At 43.5% G+C, this 26,774-nt stretch overlaps 1 protein-coding gene across 4 annotated transcripts; it reads left to right on the top strand.

The window, feature by feature from the left end:
• Window positions 1-2,063: 2,063 nt before the first annotated feature.
• abhd11 (abhydrolase domain containing 11) lies at window positions 2,064-15,241 on the top strand. 4 transcript variants are annotated; one of them, XM_078422177.1, is made up of 6 exons: window positions 2,064-2,201; window positions 4,672-4,807; window positions 5,316-5,489; window positions 6,330-6,500; window positions 7,982-8,163; window positions 14,946-15,241. In XM_078422177.1, exons 1-6 carry the CDS (start codon window positions 2,092-2,094, stop codon window positions 15,082-15,084), a joined length of 912 nt encoding a protein of 303 aa, XP_078278303.1. In that variant the 5' UTR covers window positions 2,064-2,091; the 3' UTR covers window positions 15,085-15,241. The 4 variants fall into 4 exon arrangements, with proteins under 4 accessions (XP_078278303.1, XP_078278305.1, XP_078278304.1 ...); XM_078422179.1 differs by lacking the exon at window positions 2,064-2,201 and adding an exon at window positions 2,265-2,515; XM_078422178.1 differs by lacking the exon at window positions 2,064-2,201 and adding an exon at window positions 2,265-2,525.
• The last annotated feature ends 11,533 nt before the right edge of the window (window positions 15,242-26,774 follow it).

Here is a 26,774-nt window from a genome sequence, read left to right as displayed (position 1 = left end):
CACACTCGCAAGGTGCAAATCAGGGTGAACACTAAATCCTGAAAATATACATTAGTGGCAAAAGATTCTTCCTAGCATTCTCTCCCAACTATTTGTTGTTTCTGTTGTTCTGCTGCAAGTCTTTGTCTATCTGGGACATATGACAATAAACTTGATATTCAGTCAGTACCTTTGAAATACTTTACAATACATGATGATTTTCTTGAAAGTGCTGCCAGCTGGTGGCTACACCTGCAGATGCAGTAAAATTCTGTTCAACCAGGATTGTCAAATAGACAGAGTGTTGGAGTAAATCACAGGGTCAGGCAGCATCTCTGGATAAAAAGGATGGGTGATGTTTCAGGGTGGGACCCTTCTTCAGTCAAGGGGGGGAAGGCGAAGAGCTGGTATAAATCAGGACCTGATCTTGTCATTGATTAACTGATATGTGCAACAGTGCAACCCTTTATAACTCGCACACAAAATGATGTAAATCTTACCATGAATGACAGATATAAAAAGTGTTATCCTTGTTTATGAAGTTCATTTTTGAATGATGTAAAATTGAAGGGGGTTGGTGCAATATACTGCTTACCCATAAATGTGTCGTTATGAGATATTCACATTTGAAAGATCCATAAATCACAAAAAAACAAGAAGGTGCCTATGTTATTTGACCAACTTATCAGTTGAATTTAAATATGAATTTTTTACAGGTTGTAGGGTAGTTGGTAAGGATCGTCTTAATGCATGGAACTAATTTTTCACAAAAGTGAGGGTTAGCACTATATTGCACCGACCTCCTCAATTATATGTTAAATTCAAAACTAAACTATGGTAGTAATGTACATTATTCATGTCTAAAGCTAGCACTTCTGTATCAGTGTAGGTATGTATGCATTACATTTTATTACACTAATATAGAATGAAAAGAATGAAAAAATATCTTGACATGTGTTCATAGTTATTTTATTCACAATTATAGGATTTCTGGAAATAAGTTTGATGTCACTGATTGCGAATGTGTATGGGTAGGCTCTAATGAAATGTATGTGAGAGAACAGTGATCATGATAGGGAGAACCATATGTTGAGAAGTGTGTGCATGACTGATTATATATATATATATATATATATATAATTTATATATACATAGAGAGAGAGATTGAAAGAAAAAGGTTGCTAAACAAATAATTAGAGGAAATCACAAGAAAAAAACTATATATATAGTGTAAGAAAATAACTGCATATGCTGGTACAAATCGAAGGTATTTATTCACAAAATGCTGGAGTTGTAAATCTGTGGAATTCTCTGCCTCAGAAGGCAGTGGAGGCCAATTCTCTGAATGCATTCAAGAGAGAGCTAGTAAGAGCTCTTAAGGATAGCGGAGTCAGGGGGTATGAGGAGAAGGCAGGGACGGGGTACTGATTGAGAATGTTCAGCCATGATCACATTGAATGGCGGTGCTGGCTCGAAGGGCCGAATGGCCTCCTCCTGCACCTATTGTCTATTGAAACGTCACCCATTCCTTCTCTCCTGAGATGCTGCCTGACCTGCTGAGTTACTCCAGCATTTTGTGAATGAAAGTATATATATATATATGTGTGTGTGTGGAATATATATATATATGAATGTGTGTGTGTGTTAAATTTGTGCAGAGTGTGTGTTTGAGCAATACAAGGGAAACTGCACAAAAGAGGGGTCTGGGAGGAAGGATGGGAGGGAAATGAGCAGAAACAGCAAGAAATAATAAATTCAGAGAAATTAAGCAGGGGAAAACATTTTAAAATAAAAATAACAACAAAATGTGAGTTGATAGTTGAGATATATTCTGCATTTTAATGGGTTAATCACACATAATGTTCCCCCCACGACACTGATTACACTGCGAGAGGCAGAGAGCGAATGGCGGGTTCTGCCTACTAAAATGGCGGGGTTTGCCTACTAAAATGGCGGGGTTTGCCTACTAAAATGGCGGGGTTTGCCTACTAAAATGGCGGACGTTACGCTCCTTTGCGTGCTGCACTTCAGCGTAGGCGATTTCAACGAAGTGGTCCTTCTTGTCACTCGAGTATCTTTGGTGGAGTCATCAGACGGCGCCGGTAGGAGGAGATGGAGATGATGCAGATGCGCCGGCTGCTGCTGAGGGGCGGCCGCTGGGCCAGGGCGCTGGGGCAGCGGCGGCGGCGGCGGCGGGCGGCCAGCGGGGCGGCCGAGGGCAGGTGGGCGGCCGGCGGGGGGGCGGGGGGCAGGGCCCAGAGGGGGAGAGGAGGAGGAGGGGGGATCTCGGGCGGTCTGCGCTTCACAACTGGGCGGCGATGGGCTGGAGCGGCGGTGCTCCGGCGGAGCGGGTGTCTGCAGGCAGTTGTGGACCCACCTATGAAGTGGCATCCCAACGCCTAGCCAGGGCTAGGGGCGGTCAGATAGGAGTCACAACAAGCTGGAGAGTAACTCAGCGGCTCAGGCAGCATCTCTGGAGAAAGAGAATATGTGACCCTACTTCAGACTGAGAGCCAGAGGAGAGGGAAACTGAAAGGTATGAAAAGGTACATCGAACAGATGTACAAAAGGTACATTGAAAGATGTGCAAAAAGACAGACCAAAGCCAGCAACGATGATCAAGGAAAAGTTGGAGCCAACAATGGACCACAATGATCTGATATAAACATGTCCACCGTCCACACCAATCATGGATCACCCGTTCACAACAGTTCTGTGTTGTCCAACTTTCACATCCACTCCCTACGTACTCGGGGCAATTTACAGAAGCCAATTAACCCACAAACCCACATGTCTTCGGGATGTGGGAGGAAATCGGGAGCATCCAGAGGAAAGTCACAGGGAGAACGAGCAAACTCCACACAAGCAGCACCCAAGGTCAGGAATTAATCTGGGTCTCTGGCACTGTGAGGCAGTGACTCTACCAGTTGTGCCACTGTGCCATCCCATTAATGTGGGACTATCCCATCGTTTCTGAAACAGACAGGTACATGGATAGGTTTGGAGGGATATGGACCAAGCGCAGGCAGGTGGGACTAGTGTAGCTGGGACATGTTGGCCGGTGTGGGCAAGTTGGGCTGAAGGGCCTGTTTCCACTGTGACTCTGATGTGAATGCTTATTTATTCTCATTCCCTGATTTTGGGCACCATATCTGAGGACAGATGTGCTGGTTCTGGAGAGAGTCCAGAGGCGGTTTACAAGAAATGATCCCAGGAATGAGTAGGTTAACATAAGATGAGCGTTTGAGGGCACTGGGCCTGTATTCGCTGGAGTTTAGAAGTATGAGGGTGGACCTCATTGAAATATACAGAATAGTGAAAGGAATAGAGTAGATGTGGAGAGGATGTTTCCACTTGTGGGAAAGTCTAGGACTAGAGGTCATAGCCTCAGAATTAAAGGATGGTCTTTTAGGAAGAAGAGGAGGAATTTATTTTGTCAGAGGGTGGTGAATCTGGAATTATTTACCACAGAAGGCTGTGGAGGCAAAGTCAGTGGAAATTTTAAGAGGGACATAGATAGATTCTTGCTTAGTACAGGTGTCAGAGGTTATAGGGAGAAGGCAGGAGAATGGGGTTAGGAGGGAGTGGTAGATCAGCCATGATTGAAAGGCGAAGTAGACTTGTTGGGCTGAATGGCCTAATTCTACTCTCACATGATCTTATTATAATCACACAGATTCGGGAGGTCTCCTGCCCAATGGCTGTTTTCATGGGCTTGAAGTATCAGTAAATATTACGCTGTGTGTTAGAGAATCCTTGTACAAGCATCAGTGAAAGTGATTGTCAGTATTCAAAGCAACTCTCTTAAGTGGCCTTGTGTGGTGAAACTGGCATCAGTGAAATGTTCTTAAGAGATAATGATGTCTGATTACTATTGGATGGCTATGTGTGAAATGTCTTTTAATTCCAAGACAGGTTTTAGTTCAATTATATTTTTGCAAGATTATTCATATGTACAGGTGTCAGGGGTTTGTAATCTGGGGAGCTTCTAAAAGCCTCTGAAACGGCACTATCGTATGTGCCTCCACCACCAGCCCTGGCAATGTGTTCCAAGCCCCATTGTGTAAACAAAAACTTGCCCCGCACCACTCCATTCAACCTTGCACTTCTCACCTTCTGGCTATGCCCTCTAGTGTTGGATCTTTCCACGCACAGATTCGGACTGTCTACTCCTCATAATTTTATATACTTCTATCATATCATATCATATCATATCATATCATATCATATATCTACAGCCGGAAACAGGCCTTTTCGGCCCTCCAAGTCCGTGCCGCCCAGCGATCCCCGTACATTAATCATCTTCCCTCAACCTCCAATGTTTTAGAGAAAACAATCCATGTCCATCCAACTGACTGTACTGGATGCTGGCATGGACCTGAAGGGTTGAATGACTTCTGATTAGCACATTCTTGTATTGTTGACCGGATGATCTTGGAGGATTAATTTGCCAAGAGATTTGAGGAGCAGTTATTAGTTTGCAAAAAGGATTGCCATTGTGCTGGGGTGTATTTATTGGTATGGATTTGGCATGCCTGCACAGATGTTTTTATTTCTGCAACTCTCTCAGCAGTCTTTTGATTGATGCAGTATTTCTGCTTTATTCTGTCGATACACATTAATATATTGAGAACCATTTTCTTGCAGATTTTCTGCATGTTAATCATGTACTTATTGTTCTGTGTATCGTAGGCCCGTGGACCTTTCCTATAATCTAATGGACGGCAGAAACACAGACACTCCCCTGGTCTTCCTCCATGGACTCCTCGGCAGTAAATCAAATTTCTATTCGATAGCCAAAGGATTAGTTCAGCGGACAGGCAGGACGGTGAGTTATGTGAGTACTGACTTCAGTACTCTCACATTACTCATTTTTCTATTATAATGGGCAACACAGTGGCGCAGCGGTAAAGTTGCTACCTTACAGCGCCAGAGACCTAGGTTTGATCCTGATGCTTGTCTGTACGGAGTTTGTGCGTTCTCCCCGTGACCTGCGTGGGTTTTCTCCAGGAAGCTCCAGTTTCCTCCCACACTCCATAAACATACAGGTTTGTAGGCTAATTGGCATGGTGTCAATGTAAATTGTCCCTAGGGTGTTTAGGATAGTGTTAGTATGCGGGGATCGCTGGCGTGGACTCGGTGGGCCGAAGGGCTGTTTCCGCGCTGTATCTCTAAACTAAACTAAATTAAAGTTAACAACCTTTCGTTCTAAAAAAACCTTGCATTGAGACCTTTCAGTCATTCAGAATGATTTTATTTTTTTAGTTATGATTTAAGCAGTAAGACTAGGGCATTTCATCTCGTCAACTCCTAACCATTTTCTGTTATCCAACCAGGTGGTGACAGTGGATAGCCGTAACCATGGTGATAGTGGGCACAGTCCAGTGATGACTTATGAAGTAATGAGTCTTGATCTTCAAAACATGCTGGACAAGTTGGAGATCCCTGAATGTATTCTAATCGGACACAGCATGGGTGGCAAGACCGCAATGACAATGGCACTGCACCGGGTATGTTTGGTTGAGAGTGGGGGAATGCAAGTAATGAGCTGTTTACCGTTTGTTTGTGTTAGTGGGAGTACAAGTTGTTCCAATGACTTAATGTGGGCTGACTCTGATCAATGCAACAATGAACTGTACAGAAATTCTGCCAAGTTATCTGATCTGGGCTGGTTTCTATTGAATACTTGGCTCTTGGATTTGGAGGTCAACAAGAACAAATCGGTTGAGCTTCATAATCGGGAGAGGTGTGGCTGCTAGATGAAGTCTGATTTAGCGGGCTGGTTTACCATGCATTCCTCCATGGTGTAGATCACTGAACAATCTGGAACGGATATAGTGATTATCATACCATCAGCTCAAGGACACCTATGTCAGTGAGACTGGTAAACTGGAGAATGAACCTAGAGTTTTTTTGTACTAATTTGGTACATTGCTGCACACTGCAGTCACTATATTTACCCACTAATCTGTTTAATGTAGCTTCGGAATACAGCGTGGAAGTAGGCCTTACAGCCCATTAAGTCCACAGCGACCATCGATCACCCATTGACACTAGTTCTATGTTATCCCACTTTCTCACACATATATGGGCTATTTTACAGAGGCCAATTAACTTACAAACCCACATGTCTTTGGGATGGGGAAGGAAACCAGAGCACCCAGAGGAAACCCACATGGTCACAGGGAGAAGGTGCAAATTCCTCATAGACACCACCCTAGGTCAGGATCGAACTTGGATCTCTGGCGCTCTGAGGCAGCAGCTGTGCCACTGTACCACACTGTTGGACACAAGGGCTTTCTTAAGGGTATGAGCCACAAATGGTAACAATGTTTGTTATCTCTACACAGCCGGGGATGGTGGAAAAGCTTGTGGTGGTGGACATCAGTCCGAATCGGTCCGTCTCGAGTAGAGTTTTTCCAGATTACATTGCTGCTATGAAAGCGGTAACCCTGGACGATGACTGGTCAAGGTCCACTGCACGCAACCGAGCTGAGCAACAGCTTCAAGCATACATTGAGGTAAAACACTCCATTCAGATTTTACTACTAAAATCTACATTTAAATTCGACCAAAGGACAGGTTGGAATAGCAGAAAAACATTTCACAAGCACAGCAAAATAGACAATGCCCTCCCCTTTTCTAGCATACCTCCTTGGCCTGGAGATAGGTTTTGGATTAACCAAATATGTCTTCCAAGTGCTTGATGAGTGTTATAGAGACATGGCCATACACCATGGAAAAGGGCCTTTCGGCACTTTGAGCCTGCGCCAGCCATTGAGTACGTATCTATAGAAATCCAACACCGATCCAATTTTCTCCCCATCTCGGCACCAATTCTATCCCCCCCGCCCCCTCCACCAGATTATACTACAACTACATATCAGGAACAATTTACAGTGGCCAGTGAACCTACCATTCTGCACGTCTTTGGGATCAGGTAAGAAACTAGAGCTTTAGGGGGAAACTCGCATGACTACCAAAAACGTGTGAATTTTACTGAGGCAGCGCAAGAAGTTAGGATTGAGCCTGGGTTGCTGGAGCTGTGAGAGTGTGGCTTTACTAGATGTGCCGCTGTACTACCCTTACTATGCTTCAACGGCTTGTAGATAATGCCTGCGGCTGTTTCTTGCACAGCTTCTTTGCCTGAATCTGTGTGGGTTATTGATTCGTTTCAGTGGTCCCTATGCCCAGGATGTGGCCTTTCTTCTCCACAGAAGTTTCTTCTTTTGGTACAATTCCACTGACATTGTTCACCATCTCACCTGAATGACTGTTCATCTCACTTGTTCCAGGAAGTGACAGTTGGGTGGTTATTTAAGAATTTGTAAACCTGGTGTTAGATCTGAGTTGGGCTTAACTGTGGATCATTTGCCTGGCTTGCTCGATTTATCCCAGGGTTTGTGAATAAAGAATGACTGAAAGGCTGGGTATTGTAGACTGCGCACCAGGCGAGTAATCGTCTTCTGATTAAAGTTATTGCCTTCCGGAAAACAGGGTAGATAAAAAATGCACCTTATGCGTGAGTGATGCTGCAATTTATCCCAGGCAAACCATGAATTCTGTCAGAAATTAACCTTTGGGAGATTAGTTCAGTTTAGTTTAGAGATACAGAGCAGAAACAAGCCCTTCAGCCCATCGAGTCTGTGCCAACCAGCAATCCCCACACGCTAGCGCAATCTTACACACACCAGGGACGATTTACAATTATACCAAGCCAATTAACCTGCAGACCTTTACACCTTTGGAGTGTGGGAGGAAACTGATACCAGAGAAAACCCACGCAGGTCACGGGGAGAACATACAAACTCCGTACAGATAGCTACCAGTGTTCAGGATCGAACCCGCATCTCTGAACCTGTAAGGCAGCAACTCTTAACGATGCTTATGCAGTTAAAAAAATAATTTAACGTTGCTCTGGTGCCTTTCAGTGTCATCAGTTATAACTAATGATAGATCACTGGTTTACTCACGTTTATCAACACCGTTCTGTCATTTATAGGATGCCCACACCCGGTGGTTTATCTTGAGTAATCTGGTGGAACGTAATGGCCGATATGTTTGGAGAGTTAATCTAGAAGCTGTAACAAACAATATCGAGCATCTCATGGGCTTCCCAGAATTCAACACTCCTTTTACTGCCCCGACTATCTTCCTGGGTGGCGCCAACTCTCCTTATATTAGGTAAGTAGTTTGAATCGGCTAACAATTTGTCAATGACCCAGTTAATCAGTGGAATATACTTTATTATGTAAGTCCTACTTGCATACCCTTGCTTGTGCTCTGAAAATTGATAATTTTAAGGATATGGATATAAGCCTGTAAGAATAATAAATAATCCAGTTTGAAACATGAACAGCGGGGTAACCTTTCATTCTCTGTACAGACAACTACCAGCATTCTTCACAAATGAATGTGCAGAGTTTGAGAGTGCAGGTGAGCCTGCAATACAGCCATTCATATTACAGAGATCCACCTTATGGAATTCATGAATCTCTACCCAAAAATCTGAGATACTTAGTAAAATTCACACTTACAGATCTTCAAGAGTGTCTAATTGTCTGAAACAGAACACTGAAATCCTAATTTTTTTTTTTTAACTTGACACATGCACATATAATGTATTGTTGCTTGGTAGGTTAATTTTGCCCAAGAATCCTCAAGGGCGAAGGTGAACAGCCGGAAGTGGTAGTGCATGTTGGCACAAACGATGTCGGAAAGAAGGGGAGGGATATTCTGCAGCGTGACTTTAGAGAGCTCGGAAAAATGCTGAAAAGCAGGACCCCCGGTGTGGTTATCTCCAGTTTGCTTCCAGTTCCTCGTGCTGGCGAGAGCAGGAACAGGGAGATACAGGGCCGGAATGTGTGGCTGGGGAAATGGTGCAGGGGGCAGGGATTTAGATTCTTAGATCACTGGGATCTGTTTTGGGGTAAGGGGGAATTGTACGAAAGGGATGGATTGAACCTTAACAGGTGGGGGACCAGCATTCTAGCAGGCAGGTTTGCCACTGCTTTACGGGTGGTTTTAAACTAAATAAGGGGGGGGGGGGGGTGTCAAATGGGATAGTCAAGGATGGAGTTAAAGGGAAAGAGAGTAAAGGGACCCCAGAATTAACAGGAAAGAAAGCTCACTAAGGGATAGGAGAGTATGGCCGTGTGATAGGGATCGATGTGAAGGGTAAGATGAGTAAGGAATCAAAAGTATTGTATATGAATGCGCAAAGTATAAGAAGTAAAGTAGATGAGCTTGAGGCTCAGTTAGAGGTTGGTAGATATGACATTGTGGGGATTACAGAGACGTGGCTGCAGGAGGATCGGGCCTGGGAACTTAATATTCAGGGTTATACATCCTATAGAAAGGACAGGCAGGTGGGCAGAGACGGTGGGGTAGCTCTGCTGGTGAGGGATGAAATTCAATCCCTTGCGAGGGCAGACATAGGGACTGATGAGTTAGAGTCACTGTGGATTGAGTTGAGGAATTGTAAAGGCAAGAAGACACTAATTGGTATTATCTACAGACCCCCAAATAGTAGCCCGAATGTAGGGTGTAAGATGTAGCAGGAGTTAAAACTGGCATGTAAAAAAGGTAATGCCACTGTGATGATGGGTGATTTTATTATGCAGGTAGACTGGGAAAATCAGGTTGGTTCAGGACCCCAAGAAAGAGAGTTTGTAGAGTGCCTCCGAGATGGATTCTTAGAGCAGCTTGTAATGGAGCCTACCAGAGAAAAGGCAATTCTGGATTTAGTGTTGTCCAATGACCGTGATTTGATAAGAGAACTCGAGGTAAAGGAACCGCTTGGAGGTAGTGATCATAATATGATTAGTTTTAATCTGCAATTTGAGAAGGAGAAGGTTAAATCGGAAGTGTCAGTGTTGCAGTTGAACAAAAGGGACTATGAAGGCATGAGAGAGGAGCTGGCCAAGGTAGGCTGGAAAGGGATTCTACCAGGATGGACGGTGGAACAGCAATAGCAGTAATTTCTGGGCATAATCTGGAAGACGCAGGATCATTTCATTCCAAAAAGGAAGAAAGATTCTAAGGGGAATAGGAGGCAACCGTGGCTGACAAGGGAAGTTAGGGATGGAATAAAACTAAAAGAAAAGATGTATAACACAGCAAAGAGTAGCCGGAAGTCAGAGGATTGGGAAACTTTCATAGTACAAAAGAAGATAACAAAACGGGCAATACGAGCTGAAAAGATGAAGTACGAGGGGAAGTTGGCCAAGAATATAAAGAAGGACAGTAAAGGACAGTAAATTGGAGGATAGCTAATGTTATCCCACTTTTCAAGAAAGGAGCGAGAGAGAAAACAGGGAATTACATACCAGTTAGCCTGACTTTGGTGGTGGGAAAGATACTGGAGTCAATTATTAAAGAGGTAATAACGGTGCATTTGGTTAGCAGTAAAAGGATAAGTCCAAGTCAGCATGGATTTGTGAAAGGGAAATCATGCTTGACTAATCTTCTGGAATTTTTTGAGGACGTGACAAATAAAATGGATGAAGGGGAGCCAGTGGATGTAGTGTATCTAGACTTTCAGAAAGCCTTTGATAAGGTCCCGCACAGGAGATTGATGACTAAAATTGGAGCACATGGTATTGGGCGTAGGGTGTTGACATGGATAGAAAATTGGTTGGCAGACAGGAAGCAAAGAGTAGGAGTAAACGGGTCCTTTTCAGAATGGCAGGCACTGGCGAGAGGAGTGCCGCAAGGCTCGGTGTTGGGGCCACAACTGTTTACCATATATATTAATGATTTGGAAGAGGGAATTAGAAGTAACACTAGCAAGTTTGCGGATGACACAAAGCTGGGTGGCAGTGTAAACTGTGAAGAGGATGTTAGGAGGTTGCAGGGTGACCTGGACAGGTTGAGTGAGTGGGCAGATGCGTGGCAGATGCAGTATAATATAGATAAATGTGAGGTTATCCACTTTGGCGGCAGAAACAAGGAGGCAGATTATTATCTCAATGGAGTTAGGTTAGGTAAGGGGGAGGTGCAGCGAGACCTGGGTGTCCTTGTACACCAGTCACTGAAAGTTGGCGTGCAGGTACAGCAGGCAGTGAAGAAAGCTAATGGAATGTTGGCCTTCATAACAAGAGGATTTCAGTATAGGAGTAAAGAGGTTCTTTTGTAGTTGTATAGGGCCCTGGTAAGACCACATCTGGAGTATTGTGTACCGTTTTGGTCTCCTAATTTGAGGAAGGACATCCTTGTAATTGAGGCAGTGCAGCGTAGGTTCACGAGATTGATCCCTGGGATGGCGGGACTGACATATGAGGAAAGATTGAAAAGACTAGGCTTGTATTCACTGGAGTTTAGAAGGATGAGAGGGGATCTTGTAGAAACATATAAAATTATAAAAGGACTGGACAAACTAGATGCAGAAAAAATGTTCCCAATGGTGGGGGAGTCCAGAACCAGGGGCCACAGTCTTAGAATAAAGTGGAGGCCATTTAAAACTGAGGTGAGAAAAAACTTTTTCACCCAGAGAGTTGTGAATTTGTGTAATTCTCTGCCACAGAGGGCAGTGGAAGCCAACTCACTGGATGGATTTAAGAGAGAGTTAGATAGAGTTCTCGGGGCTAGTGGAATCAAGGGATATGGGGAGAAGGCAGGCACGGGGTATTGATTGGGAACGATCAGCCATGAGCCTTAGAGGGAGTAGAGAGAAGGTTCACCAGATTGATCCCTGGGATGGCAGGACTTTCATATGAAGAAAGACTGGATAGACTAGGCTTATACTCGCTGGAATTTAGAAGACTGAGGGGGGATCTTATTGAAACATATAAAATTCTTAAGGGGTTGGAGAGGCTAGATGCGGGAAGATTGTTCCCGATGTTGGGGAAGTCCAGGACCAGGGGTCACAGCTTAAGGATAAGGGGGAAGTCTTTTAGGACCGAGATGAGAAAACATTTCTTCACACAGAGAGTGGTGAGTCTGTGGAATTCTCTGCCACAGAAGGTAGTTGAGGCCAGTTCATTGGCTATATTTAAGAGGGAGTTAGATGTGGCCCTTGTGGCTAAAGGGATCAGGGGGTATGGAGAGAAGGCAGGTACAGGTTACTGAGCTGGATGATCAGCCATGATCATATTGAATGGTGGTGCAGGCTCGAAGGACCGAATGGCCTACTCCTGCACCTATTTTCTATGTTTCTAATCTTCAAGGTGATTGAAGTAGGGCCAGCAGGTTTAAGTGCAGGTTGGAAACTTGAACGACCGTTGTTATTAGTTATAAGTTATATCATTAAATATATTTTACCTATAATTGATATGCATTTAAATGTGTATGTCTCCATTCTAATTGAAGGCTGGAAGGTGACAAGCATCAGCTACTAACCACTTACGAGATTTGTTTTGGAAACTGAGAAGCCAATCTCTTAAATGTCGTGTGTGTCCCCCCTGCTGTCAAGCAAGAAGTCACGCAAGATGTAAAACAGTCCTTAATCCAAATGGAGATGGACTGCAGATAACTGCAACACAAGGGATTTGGAATCCTCAGTTATGAAACAAAGAAATCTAGTGTCCACATGCAGCAGATAATGAGCAAGTCCAATGGAATGCTGGCTTATATTTCCCGGAGGCTGGATATAAAGCTGGTAAAGTCCAGATGTGCAAGGTACTATTGAGACTTCACGACGAGAACTGTTTCCCGTTCATCCCCTATTCAAGGAAAAATATTTTATCATGGCAATTCAAAGAAGCGTTCTAAGGGTAAATCTGGGATTGGAGTTATTTTCGTATGTGGAATGGTTGAGCAGGTAGGTTTGTATTGATTGGAATTTGGAAGGAGAGATGATTTTACTGAAACATACTGGAAAGGTTGGCCAAGGAATGACAAATGGAATTTAACTCTAACAAGCGTGAGGTGCTTCACTTTGCCATGTCAAACCAGGCAGGACTTGCACATTAAATGTTAGCGCCTTAGAAAGTGTTGTGGAACATAGTGATCTGGGAAGTCAGGTGCATTGTTCCCTGAAAGTGGCAAGTCAGATGGACAAGGAAGGGGATTGAGTACAAACGTTGGGACGTAGTTATGCAGCTGTACAACTCGTTGGTGAAACCACACTTGGAGTACTGTGTGTAGTTCTGGTCACCTAACCATCGGAAGGATGACAATAAGTTGGAAAAGAAGGGTGCAGGAAAGATAAACCAGGTTGTTACCTGGACTTGTGGGCTTGAGATATAGGGAGAGGCTGGACATTTCTCTTTGGAGCACAGGAAGCTGAAGGGTGATTTTATTGAAGTGTGCAAAATCATGAGAGCCATGGATAATGTGTTCACATTGTTTTATTTTCCCAGGGTAAAAGATTTAATACCAGAGGGTATTAAATACCAGAGGGTATTAAATACCAGAAGGTAAGCTGAGGGAGGGAGTGATTTAAGAAGGACCTCGGAAACAATGTTTTCACTCTGAGGGCAGTCTGTATCTGCAATAGCTGCCAGTGGAAGCTATTAAAGCAGATACAATTATGACTCTCAAAAGACATTTGGACAGATATATGGATAGGAAGAGTTTAGAGGGATATGTGCTAAATGCAGGTAAATGGGTCTAGCCCAGAATGTCAACTTTGTCAGTTTCGACAGGTAGTCAAAGGGCCTGTTTTCATGCTAGATTATTCCGTGACTATGACTCTAATTCTTAGAGGGTTTTACATGTTAGTGATAGGAGGATATTTTCTCCTAAGGGAATGGTCTCAGGCTAGTGGATATACTGTATGAATGAGGGGGCATTCAGTTAGGATTGAGACGAGGAAATTTTTCTTTCTTCAAAGGAAGAAGTATCTGAAATTGTTTGCACCAGAAAGCTGTGAATGCTCATTTATTCAGGCATGTGAATTTTCCGCGTTTCCGCAGTTTTAAAATCCATTTTCCGCGCTTTTTGCATGATTTCCGCGTTTTTCACTTTGCCAAATAAACGGAGAAATCGGATCGAAAAAAGAATTTTTTAAAAAACGATGTATAGACTTGTAATGAACACTAGGTTCCACTAGAGGTCGATAGGTGTTCCGCGAGAAATCCCCCCACGCTCCCTGGAAGTCTTCCCGAAAATGTGGCACCTAGGCTGGGCAAGGCAGCCAATCTCAACCTCATCAGGACTTCCACGGCCGATCGGTGGGTTGAATTTGCAACCTGCGGCTGGGCCTCTGGAACTCCAGCCCAGCTGGAGCCAGCAAATCTATCCCCATAGCTGGCTTCCTTGGCCTGCTGGATAAACCAGCAAAGCTCTGGAACCAAGAGTGCCAGAAAATCAGTGGTGGAACTGTAATAAGTAAATATTAAATTCATGTGCAAGAATATATAAACAAAGCAATGAAGACAAATTACTTTGGTTAAAATATAAAACACAGCAGAAAAGCAAATTACCACCTTTTTGGGCTGATTATCATTTAATGTGCAAATTTACATCAAAATGGTATTAGTATACAGTGACATATTCACATTATTTTGTAATGTTTGTTTTTACTTTGAAATGCACTAAAAGAGGCTTGAAACTGGTAATTTTGTGTGTAAGTTTTCAAAATTGCCGTCCAGTTTTTTGACCCCCGTTGTAAGCCTCGCGCAAACGCTCGGCTCTTTTCCTCTTTTTTTAAATCTCAGTCACATGCCTGATTATTGAAAATAGTGATTTTTTTAAATCAGTAAAGGAATCATGTGGAGAAGATGGTAAAGTATACTAGAAAAAGTTGAATAAATTAATCTGATTAAATATGCAAAGCAGACTCTAGGGGGTAAATGGTCTCATCAGTTGCTATTTGCTTTAATCTTAAACATGGCTGAACCAAAAATAGGGATACTGTATCAGCAGAAAATAAGAATTAAATTGGGAACATTTAGTCGTCTTTTCTTGCACCTTGGAGTAATGCTGGTGGTGTACTCTAAGTAGAACATAAAGCACGTTTATTAACAATGCTAACATTAGCTTCTCCATTAATTATTAATTATTCTTTTGTACTCTTTTCAAAGCCCCAAGGATTATCCTGAGATCAAGCGACTGTTTCCAAATTCTATTATTCAACATGTTCCTGAAGCTGGTCATTGGGTCCATGCTGAAAATCCTCATGACTTTATAAATGCCATCTGTGCATTTCTGGAAACCAGTTAACAGACAACAATGGACAAAATAAAAACTCCCTGTGGAGATCTTCACCAGATTGTGATTTTTGCCAACTGTGCAATCTGACGCTGTGTCCAAAAATCGTTTTGCACATTGTACAACTGATGTAAGTTAATGCGGAATAGAATGATAATTCCAAGACTATACTGTAACTTAATTACATGTCATGTGTTTGAACACAAAGAGGTGTATGTGTTTTAAAAGGTTCTAAATGCAAGAAGTTGTGCAGAAGTAGTCTGGACATACAGAAGCTTGTATGGCCACAGCAATTTAAACAGATGCTGAAATTTCCTTGCAATGAAGAGCTGCCCACGCTTGCTTCTTCCCCAAAATGAGGTGTACACTTAACTGGAGTGACAATTTCTTCCAAAAAGCCAGCTCACAAGTAGTTGGCCAGATACCACACAATACAAGTTCTTCCAGTTCTAAGTAACATCAGACAACAGGGTCTGAACAAGCTCTCCCTTCACAGTATTTTGAAACAGGTGAAGCAACAACCCCAGGTTGTTGAAATGTCTAAACGTCTACATCATCAACACATGTTCACAAAAAATTTAAAAATTCTTTATTATTAATTAGAAATGGTGATTAATTACAAATGGTGACAGAATCTGGGTCTGTATCCAAGTCTCCTAGACAGGGAAGGAGCAGTAAACATCATTGATCCTGAAGAATCCTGCCTACCATATTAAGCAGGTTCTGTCTGCCCGACCTTTTTGCTTTGGAGTTAGGGAATGGTGGTCTTAGTGGAGACTGGAGCTTGGAGTTTACGGGTAAGAAGGGTTGGGTTGAGGCATTGAATAGAGGGGTGGGTGATTTGTGCAGAGAGACTGGGGATTGCTGAAATTGGTCAGAGTATGGGGGGGGGAGGGTGGAAATCAATGTGGTTTAAGCCAAGCCCCAGAGTCACAGACGAGGGGATGGGATAGAAGCAATGCAGACATAGAGTTTACATAAATGGCGATTTTAGAGATCAGAAGACAATGAAGAAAATGTTTGGGGAATTGGACAAAGGCATTGGTGATAGTGAGAGTCTGGAGGACGATGCTCAATGAAAGTAATTTGAGGTTTAGGGAAGTGGAAGTTGTAATGATGTAATCAGGAAATTGAAATGGTGTCGAGGATTAGGGAAAATATGATGGAAAGACTTCCTGGGAAAGGGGTTTGAAAGATCAGGTTGGATATTCTAAACGAGGGAAGTTGGCAAAAGGGTAGGTGGAAGGGAAAATTAGCTGAAGGTTTAGTTTAAAAATACAGAGCGGAAGCAGGCCCTTCGGCCCACCGAGTCCACAGCGACCAGCGATCCCTGCACATTAACATTATCCTACGCACACTAGGGACAATTTTACATTTATACCAAGCCAATTAACCTACAAACCTACGTCTTTGGAGTGTGGGAGGAAACCGAAGATCTCGGAGAAAACCCACATGGTCACGGCGAGAATGTACAAATTCCGTACAGTTAGCACCCTAGGAAGAGAGTTTAAAAAAAGGACTTCCAAAGCAATAATCTCAGGCTTACTGCCTGTGCCACGCGATAGTGAGAATAGGAATGGAGTGAGGTGGAGGATAAATACGTGGCTGAGGAACTGGTGCAAGGAGCAGGGATTCAAGTTTCTGGATCATTGGGACCTCTTCTGGGGGAAGTATGACCTGTACAAAAAGGACGGGTTGCATCTGAACCTGAGGGGAACCAATATCCTGGCGGGGAGATTTGCTAAGGTAATTGCGGAGACTTTAAACTAGTACGGTTGGGGGGAGGGACTCAAACACAGATAGCTAATAGGCAGTGTGTGAGGCAGGAGGCAGAAAAGGGAAACACTCAGACCCAATATGTAGGAGAGAAAGAAGGGAAAAGAAATAAACTGAGAATAAGAAATGATGGGTCCCTTAAATGTGTATATTTTAATGCTAGGAGCATTGTAAGAAAGGTGGATGAGCTTAGAGCCTGGATTGACATCTGGAAGTATGATGTTGTGGCGATCAGTGAAACATGGTTGCAGGAGGGTTGCGATTGGCAATTAAATATTCCAGGATTTCATTGTTTCAGATGTGATAGAATCGGAGGGGCAAGAGGTGGGGGTGTGGCATTGCTTGTCAGGGAGGATATCACAGCAGTGCTTTGGCAGGACAGACTAGAAGGCTCGATTAGGGAGGCTGTTTGGGTGGAACTCAGAAATGAGAAAGGTTTAGCAACACTTATAGGGGTGTATTATAGACCGCCAAATAGGGAACGAGAATTGGAAGAGCAAATATGTAAGGAGATAGCAGATATTAGTAGTAAGCACAGAGTAGTGATTGTGGGTGATTTCAATTTTCCGTATATAGACTGGGAATCACATTCTGTTAAAGGGCTGGATGGTTTGGAGTTTGTAAAATGTGTGCAGGATAGTTTTTTGCAGCAATACGTAGAGGTGCCTACCAGAGAAGGGGCAGTGTTGGACCTCCTGTTAGGAAATGAGACGGGTCAGGTGACGGAGGTATGTGTTGAGGAGCACTTTGGGTCTAGTGATCACAATGCCATTAGTTTCAATATCATTATGGAGAAGGTCAAATCTGGACCAAGGGTTGAGATTTTGGATTGGAGAAAGGCTAATTTTGAGGAGATGAGAAAGGATTTAAAAGGAGTGAAATGGAACTTTTTGTTTTATGAAAAGGATATAATAGAGAAATGGAGGATATTTAAAGGTGAAATTTTGAGAGTACAGAGTCTTTATGTCCCTGTTCGGTGGAAAGGAAAGAATAATAATTTGAAAGAGCCGTGGTTTTCCAGGGAAATTGGACACTTGGTTCGGAAAAAGAGGGAGATATACAATAAATATAAGCGGCAGGGAGTAAATAAGGTTCTTGAGGAATATAAAGAAGGTAAAAGGAATCTTAAGAAGGAAATTAGAAAAGCGAAAAAAAGATATGAGGCTGCTTTGGCAAGTAATGTAAAAGTAAACCCCAAGGGGTTCTACAGGTATGTCAATAGCAAAAGGATAGTGAGGGATAAAATTGGTCCATTAGAGAGTCAGAGTGGACAGCTATGTGCTGAGCCGGAAGAAATGGGGGAGATATTAAACAATTTCTTTTCTTCGGTATTCACCGAGGAGAAGGATATTGAATTATGTGAGGTAAGCGAAACAAGTAGAGTAGTGATGGAAATTATGAGGATTAAAGAAGAGGAGGTACGGACACTTTTGAAAAATATAAAAGTGGATAAGTCTCCAGGTCCTGATAGGATATTCCCTAGGACATTGAGGGAAGTTAGTGCAGAAATAGCAGGGGCTATGACGGAAATATTTCAAACGTCATTAGAAACGGGGATGGTGCCGGAAGATTGGCGCATTGCGCATGTTGTGCCTTTGTTTAAAAAAGGTTCTAAAAGTAAACCTAGCAATTATAGACCTATTAGTTTGACGTCTGTGGTGGGAAAATTAATGGAAAAGATACTTGGGGACAATATATATAATTATTTGGACAAACAAGGCCTGATTAGAAACAGTCAACATGGATTTGTGCCTGGAAGGTCATGTTTGACTAATCTTCTTGAGTTTTTTGAAGAGGTTACCAGGGAAATTGATAAGGGCAAGGCTGTGGATGTTGTCTATATGGACTTCAGTAAGGCATTTGACAAGGTTCCACATGGAAGGTTGATTAAGAAGGTTAAATCGTTGGGTATTAATAGTGAGGTTGCAAGATGGATTCAACAATGGCTGAATGGGAGATACCAGAGGGTAATGGTTGACAATTGTATGTCAGGTTGGAGGCCAGTGTCTAGTGGAGTGCCCCAGGGATCTGTGTTGGGTCCACTGTTGTTTGTCATTTACATTAATGATCTGGATGATGGTGTGGCAAATTGGATTAGTAAATATGCAGATGATACTAAGATAGGTGGTGTAGTTAGTAATGAAGTAGAGTTTCAAAGCCTACAGAGAGACTTGGGCCTTTTGGAAGGGTGGGCTGAAAGATGGCAGATGGAGTTTAATGCTGATAAGTGTGAGGTGCTGCATTTTGGTAGGACAAATCAAAATAGGACGTACAGGGTAAATGGTAGGGAATTGAGGAATGCAGTGGAACAGAGGGATCTGGGAATAACTGTGCATTGTTCCCTGAAGGTGGAATCTCATGTGGATAGGGTGGTGAAGAAGGCATTTGGTATGCTTGCCTTTATAAATCAGAGCATCGAGTATAGAAGTTGGGATGTAATGTTAAAATTGTACAGGGCATTGGTGAGGCCGAATCTGGAGTATGGTGTGCAGTTCTGGTCGCCAAATTATAGGAAAGATGTCGACAAAATGGAGAGGGTACAGAGGAGATTTACTAGAATGTTGCCTGGGTTTCAGCACTTAAGCTACAGAGAGAGGTTGAACAGGTTGGGTCTTTATTCTTTGGAGCGTAGAAGGTTGAGGGGGGACTTGATAGAGGTTTTTTAAATTTTGAGAGGGACGGACAGAGTTGACGTGGGTAGACTTTTCCCTTTGAGAGTGGGGAAGATTCCAACAAGGGGACATAGCTTCAGAATTGAGGGACAAAAGTTTAGGGGTAACATGAGGGGTAACTTCTTTACCTAGAGGGTGGTGGCTGTATGGAATGGGCTTCCGGTGGAAGTGGTGGAGGCTGGCTCGATTTTATTATTTAAGAGTAAATTGGATAGGTATATGGATAGGAGGGGATTGGAGGGTTATGGTCTGAGTGCAGGTAGATGAGACTAGGTCAGGGAGAGTGGTCGGCGTGGACTGGAAGGGCCGAACGGGCCTGTTTCCATGCTGTAGTTGTTATATGGTTATATGTTATATGGTTATAGTCGGGATCGAACCTGGGTCTCAGGCACTGCAAGTGCTGTAAGACAGCAATTCTACCACTGCGCCACCATGCTGCCCTTGTTGAGGAGATTAGAGGTTAGGAGTTTGTAGAGAGAATGATTTTTGGGGAGTGGTTAAAAAGGGAAATTGGATAAAGAGTCCTGTGTGGGGACTCAGTTTGTAGGGGAGTTACTCAGGATGAATGACTTGAAGGAAGTGGGACACCAGCGTGGAGTGAGAGCAGAGGAAGTAGGAGTTGGAATTAAGTTAACAAGGAACATGAACTGATTCTGAAAGAACAGTGGCAATGCATCTACATTTGAGTGGATGCTGGGGTTGGGCTTTGGGATACTGTGGCTGGAGAGATTGGAGGGTGACAGGTGGCAGAATCAGTTTAATCAGAATCAGTGACAAGGATGTTTAAGGAAGGCAAGAGTAAAACAAGAAGAGCAAGATGGGAAATTATTTGGGAGAAGGTTATCGGATGTAGATATCGGAGAGGGAGAGGCTGCACAAGATTAACCTGGGAGTAGGAAATTGAAAAAGAACCGAGTGTCAAGGAAGTGCAAAATAGGACATTAGGATGCCTGCTTAAATGTTTTTATGTAACAGCTCCAGTCTGAAGAAGGGTCCCAACCCGAAATGTCACCTATCCATGATCTCCATAGATGCTGCCTGGGCCACTGAGATATTCCTGCATTTTATGTCCTTTAAAGTTAATCAAGAACTGGGTTGGAAGTGCAGATATTAGGAAAGAAATGACCGATTTGAAAGCATGGGAAATAATGATTATAGAGTCATAGAGTCCTACAGCACAGAAAGAGGCCCTTCGGCCCATCGTGTCCGCGCCGCCCGTTACCAAACACAGTCTAATTTTAATCCCATTTTCCCGCATTTGGACCGTAGCCCTGAATGTTGTAGCATTTCAAGTGCCCATCCAAATGCCTCTTAAACGTTGTGAGTGTTCCCGCCTCCACCACCACCCCAGGCAGTGAGTTCCAGACTCCAACCACACTCTGGGTGAAAAAGTTATTTCTCACATCCCCCCGAAACCTCCCTCCCCTTACCCTGTATCTATGTCTCCTCGTTGTTGAACCTTCCACCATAGTATGAAGTAATATGAGCTTTGACTTCACATTGGGCAGGTTAGGATGGTTCATTGGTTTGGAGGAAGTTGATTACTGGATCATTAAAAAAAGGAGATTAAGTTTTAAAGAAAGTGCTCACGGAAAGGACAAAGCTGGGAATCATAAATTGGATTAAGAGCTTTATTCAGTGAGCTATCTGCAGCATTTGTCCATTGCTTATTACAAGCTCAAATCGGAGGCATTTCCCCCGAATGCAAAATTGGAGAATGATGATTGGGGACTCAGAAGCCAAGGACAAAGCTGCTAAATTAAAGTACTGAATGTGCAGAACAGATGGCTTGATTCTAACTACACAACACAGCGGCTGTGCGTGACATGGCGAGGCAACTTCAACAACCTGAGAGTAATATCATCAACTGGCGGGCGTCTCTCCCCTCACTGACCTTTGTGACCCCGAGGCTAGAGGCAGTACAAAGGCACGGTCCTCCCCCTCACTGTGTTGAATGCTACTCACGGTGGGCCATTTGTTTAGTTGCCCCGGGCTGGCGGTATTTACCAAAGTGCCTTGTTGATTGAGAAAGTTAACTGTGATTGAGTGCTCACAAAACCGGGAGGAATTACTGGATTATTAAAATCAAGCACCACTCAGAACTCCAGAAGAGGGACAGGCTTTCCCACTAGTCGAGTAGTACAGCAGCCAAGCTGGTCCAGGCATTCACAAAACTTTAGGGAGTCCTTATAGTCTCATCTTTGGACTCAGAGTAGTTTATTACTTGAATCCAGTCTACTCACTCCTTTTTCCAAATTATCTATCCCTCAAGACAATGATACTTGATGGATTACATGGCATCCAAAGGGTCCCTATTTCTGTGTGTGTTCAGACAGACTCAGCAGATAATTTCATGGACAGGTTATGATTGCTAAATCTTGTTGCGTCTTATCGTGACGTTTCCAGCCATAAGTGCTTGGTCAGTAGTGGGAACCTTGGCTAGAACTTAAAACAGTTCATTTCTGCTTAGCTTCGCCTGTAGGTGGTAACTCTTTGCTGAGGATTACTTCACTGGGTTCCATATGTGGGTCCATATGTTAATTCTGGTAAATATAAATTTAGATCACACTGATCTCTGCAGTCTGCAGTTAAATATTGATTTCACTTGAGGCAAGTCATGTTTGTGCGTATTTCTGAGTGAAACCATTCTGATTGTGGAAATGTCCCAAGCACTTCTGGCCCCAATCCACGTTAACATGCTTGAAGTTTTCCTGGATAGGGGAATCAAGAACCAGCGGTCATAATATTTAAGGTGAGAGGGGCAAGATGTAATAGAAACCTGAGGAGCAACTTTTTCGCTCAGATGGTGGTGGGTATATGGAATGAGCTGCCAGAAGAGGTAGTTGATGTAGGTAGTATAACAGCGCTTAAAAGACATTTGATCAGGTACAGTACATGGATAGGAAGAGTTTAGATGGATGAAGTCATGATGCAGCTTTAAAATACTTTGGTTTGGCCACATTTGCTACATTGTGTGCAGTTCTGGTCGCCCCCATTACAGGAAGGATGGGGAGGCTTTGGAAAGGGTGCAGAATGATGCTTGGATTAGGAGGTATCCGCTACAGGGAGAGTGTAGGAAAGAACTGCAGATGCTGGTTTAAATCGAAGGTAGACAAAATGCTGGAGTAACTCAGCGGGACAGGCAGAATCTCTGGAGAGAAGGAATGGGTGACGTTTCGGGTCGAGACCCTTCTTCAGACTCAATGAGTGACGTTTCGGGTCGAGACCCTTCCGAGTCTGAAGAAAGGTCTCGATCCAAAACATCACCCATTCCTTCTCTCCAGAGCTGCTGCCTGTCATGCTGAGTCACTTCAGCATTTGGTGTCTACTTCCGCTACAGGGAGAGGTTGGTCAGACTTGGATTGCTTTCTCTGGAACACTGGAGGGTACAGGGAGACCTGACAGAAGTATATAAAATGATGAAAGGCATTGATAGAGTAGACAGTCAGAACTTTTCTCGCAGGTTTTCCAGAAATAACAAATACTACAGGGCACAGCTTTAAAGTGAGAGGGGCAAAGTTTAAAGGAGAAGTGCGGGGCACGTTTTTATTTACACAGGGTGGTGAGTGCCTGGAACTCGCTGCCAGGGATGGTGGTGGAGGCAGATATGATGGTGATGTTTAAGAGACTTTTGGGTAGGCATATGGATATGTAGCGAATGGATGGATATAGAGTCATAAAACATGGAAACAGGCCCTTTGGCCCAAATTGCCCATGCCAACCAACCCATCTACACTAGTCTTACCTTCCCATGTTTGGCCCATATCCCTCTCAACCTTTCCTATCCATGTAATTGTTCAAATGTCTTTTAAATGTTGTTATAGTTTTTGCCTCAACTATAGTTTTTATCTCCTTTGGCAGCTCATTCCATATATCCATCTGTTTCTCATCATCCTATTAAATCTTTCCCCATGTCATCTTAAACCTGCATCCTTAGGTTCTTGATTCCCGTACTCTGAGTATAAGACTCTGTGCATCTACCCTATCTATTCCCCTCATGATCTCAAACATCTTTTATCCTACGCTCCAAGGAATACAGTCTTAGCCTTCCCAGCCTCTCCCTATAACTCAGGCCCTCAAGTCGTGGCAACATCCTTGTAAATCTTCTCTTCACTCTTTACAGGTTAACATTTTTCCTACAGCGGGGTGACCAAAACTGTGCACAATACTCCAACTGTGGCCTCACCAGTGCCTTGTACAGCTGTAACATAATATCCCAACTTCTGTACTCAATACCCTGACTGATAAAAGCAAACATGGAAGGAAATGTATTATACGCAGGCAGATAAGAGCAGATTTAGCATCATGTTTGGCATAGATATTGTGGGTCAAAGGCCCTGTTCGTGTATTGTACTGCTCAATGGGATATGGGCTAAATGAGGGCAAATTGGACTCGTTGAGATGGCACATCTTTGTCGGCATGGACGAGTTGGGCTGAATAGCCTGTTTCCGTGCTGCCTGACTCTATGACGTCGATCATTATGCCATGCAAATTTCAGCCCACAAAAAACATAAATTGAAGCTCAGAGCTCCACATGTTGACTGTCGTGATGAGACAGCTTCAGGAGAATTAGGAATATTTAATGCTATTTTCTTCGGTTTTCCTCTGGATTTAAAGGGACATTGGGACACTTTGCAGGATAGCTCTAAGGCTGACTGGAAATCACCCGTACACATTCCAGGATGTACAATCTGCGATTAAAATTAACAACATACTTTTTTGGGGGGGGGGGGAATATAACTCAGGGGAAAATAATGTTACGTTTGGCTTCTTGATCATCGCACATGTAGCACTAGTGTGGAGATGGACGTGTGGACCAATGTAGAAAGTGTCTTTGCAGTTGTACATCTGGGAAGGGGATATGGAAATACATGACTGAACTGCCTCTCCCACAGCCTCTCTCTGTCCATTGCAGATGTCTGGCTACCGTGGGGTATCTTTAAGGACTGACAGTCTTTCCCCATTACTGTACGGGAAACTAGTGGCAGCAGTTTTACAATGATATTGCTCACTTTGGAAACCATGAACATCATGATTCAAAACACAACTTGGAGTGAAAACCACAAAAAAAAAGTGTCTCTTCATACTTGTTTTTTTCCAATGCTGAGGATTTTTTTGTAGTGGATCCCTATTACCACCAGAGTTACACAGAACAATGCTCTTGCGCACTAGAAAATATGCAATCCATTATCTAGACTAATACATTTCAGCAGATTTCTGAATAGCTGTTAGGACAAGTTCACACATTTGAGATTGTCCCGCGTAGTTTAATTTAGTTTAGAGATACAGCGCGGACACAGGCCCTTCGGCCCACCGAATCCGCACCAACCAGCGATCCCTGCACATTAACACTATCCTACACTAGGGACAATTTTTACATTTGTACCAAGCCAATTAACCTACAAACCTGTATGTCTTTGCCAGTGTGGTGGGAAACCGAAGTTCTCAGAGAAAACCCATGCAGGTCACGGGGAGAACGTACAAACCATGTACAAACAGCACCCGTAGCCAGGATTGAACCTAGGTCTCTGGCGATGTGAGGCATCAACTCTATCACTGCACCGCTGTGCCGCTGAGAGGAGTTCATAGAAATTGGAAGGGGGGGGGGGGGGGGAGCTAGTAACTCTTCTAAGTATAATCTTAAAAATAAAAAAAATCCCCAAAGAAATGCACCATTTATTTAATAATGTCTGATTGCTCATATTTAGAATCACTATCTCTCTCACTTTTTCCAGACTCCACTCTACTTGTTATTTCTGCCAATTAATATATTGGAACGGGATATTTCATGCACTCTGTGCAGATGAAGATTTTAATTTCAACCATAGGGGGGCAGCCTCTACACATATCACACCTGGCAGAAGACTGGTTTGATTTGTGGATTCATTTGAATTCACTTCCAGCAGGGAACACATGGAGAAACTCAGGGATAGGAAATGTAAGAAAATAACTGCAGATGCTGTTACAAATCGAAGGTATTTATTCACAAAATGCTGGAGTAACTCAGCAGGTCAGGCAGCATCTCAGGAGAGAAGGAATGGGTGACATTTCGGGTCGAGACCCTTCTTCAGACTTCAGACTTCAGACTATGTGAATAAATACCAGGGATAGGAAATGGTCTGTTGCTCACCTTTTGTCTGCTACCTTCCACAGCCTATTGATCACATGTAATTGGTGGCGCAGTGGTGCAGCATTTGTTGCTCATCCTTCACAGCCTCAAGAACCTTGGGTTCAATTGTGACCTCAGGTGCTGTCTGCCCCAGTTTTCCTGTTGTCTGTGATTTCACAGGTTTTCTTCACGTGCTTTGGTTTCCACCTGTACTCCAAAGGCTTACTGGTAGGTTAAATGGTGACAGTGAATTATCTCTGAGGGTAGTTTAGAGACAAAAATAATTTTGGAGGAGTTGATGAGCATGTATGAGGGATAATCAATTGCAGGGGTACATGGGAGATATGGAGAGTGTGAAAAGTACTAATAGCATTGCTTCCCCCGGGAGATGGTTTGAATTTTTGAAAAAGATTCACAGTGCTAAATGCGGATAAATCACTGGGCCCCCAGGGCCTGTTTCCAAGGTGACTATCGAGAGAGTGAACCCATCGGTTGCAATGTTTTTTTTAGCATTTGCTATATTTTAGGGAGGTACTAAAAGACTGAAACCAGTCAAAAATTAAGAAAATAACTACAGATGCTGGTACAAATCGAAGATATTTATTCACAAAGTGCTGGAGTAACTCAGCAGGTCGGGCAGCATCTCGGGAGAGAAGGAATGGGTGACGTTTCGGGTCGAGACCCTTCTTCAGACTGATGTCAGGGGGGCGGGACAAAGGAAGGATATAGGTGGAGACAGGAAGATAGAGGGAGATCTGGGAAGGAGGAGGGGAAGAGAGGGACAGAGGAACTATCTAAAGTTGGAGAAGTCGATGTTCATACCAAGGGGCTGCAAACTGCCCAGGCGAAATATGAGGTGCTGTTCCTCCAATTTCCGGTGGGCCTCACTATGGCACTGGAGGAGGTCCATGACAGAAAGGTCAGACTGGGAATGGGAGGGGGAGTTGAAGTGCTTGGCCACCGGGAGATCAGTTTGGTTAATGCGGACCGAGCGCAGGTGTTCAGCGAAGCGATCGCCGAGCCTGCGCTTGGTTTCGCCGATGTAAATAAGTTGGGATCTAGAGCAGCGGATGCAATAGATGAGGTTGGAGGAGGTGCAGGTGAACCTTTGTCTCACCTGGAAAGACTGTTTGGGTCCTTGGAT

This window comes from Rhinoraja longicauda, chromosome 26, assembly GCF_053455715.1.
Source record: "Rhinoraja longicauda isolate Sanriku21f chromosome 26, sRhiLon1.1, whole genome shotgun sequence".
Taxonomy (NCBI): domain Eukaryota; kingdom Metazoa; phylum Chordata; class Chondrichthyes; order Rajiformes; family Arhynchobatidae; genus Rhinoraja; species Rhinoraja longicauda.
This window is presented reverse-complemented; position numbering and strand designations above follow the sequence as displayed.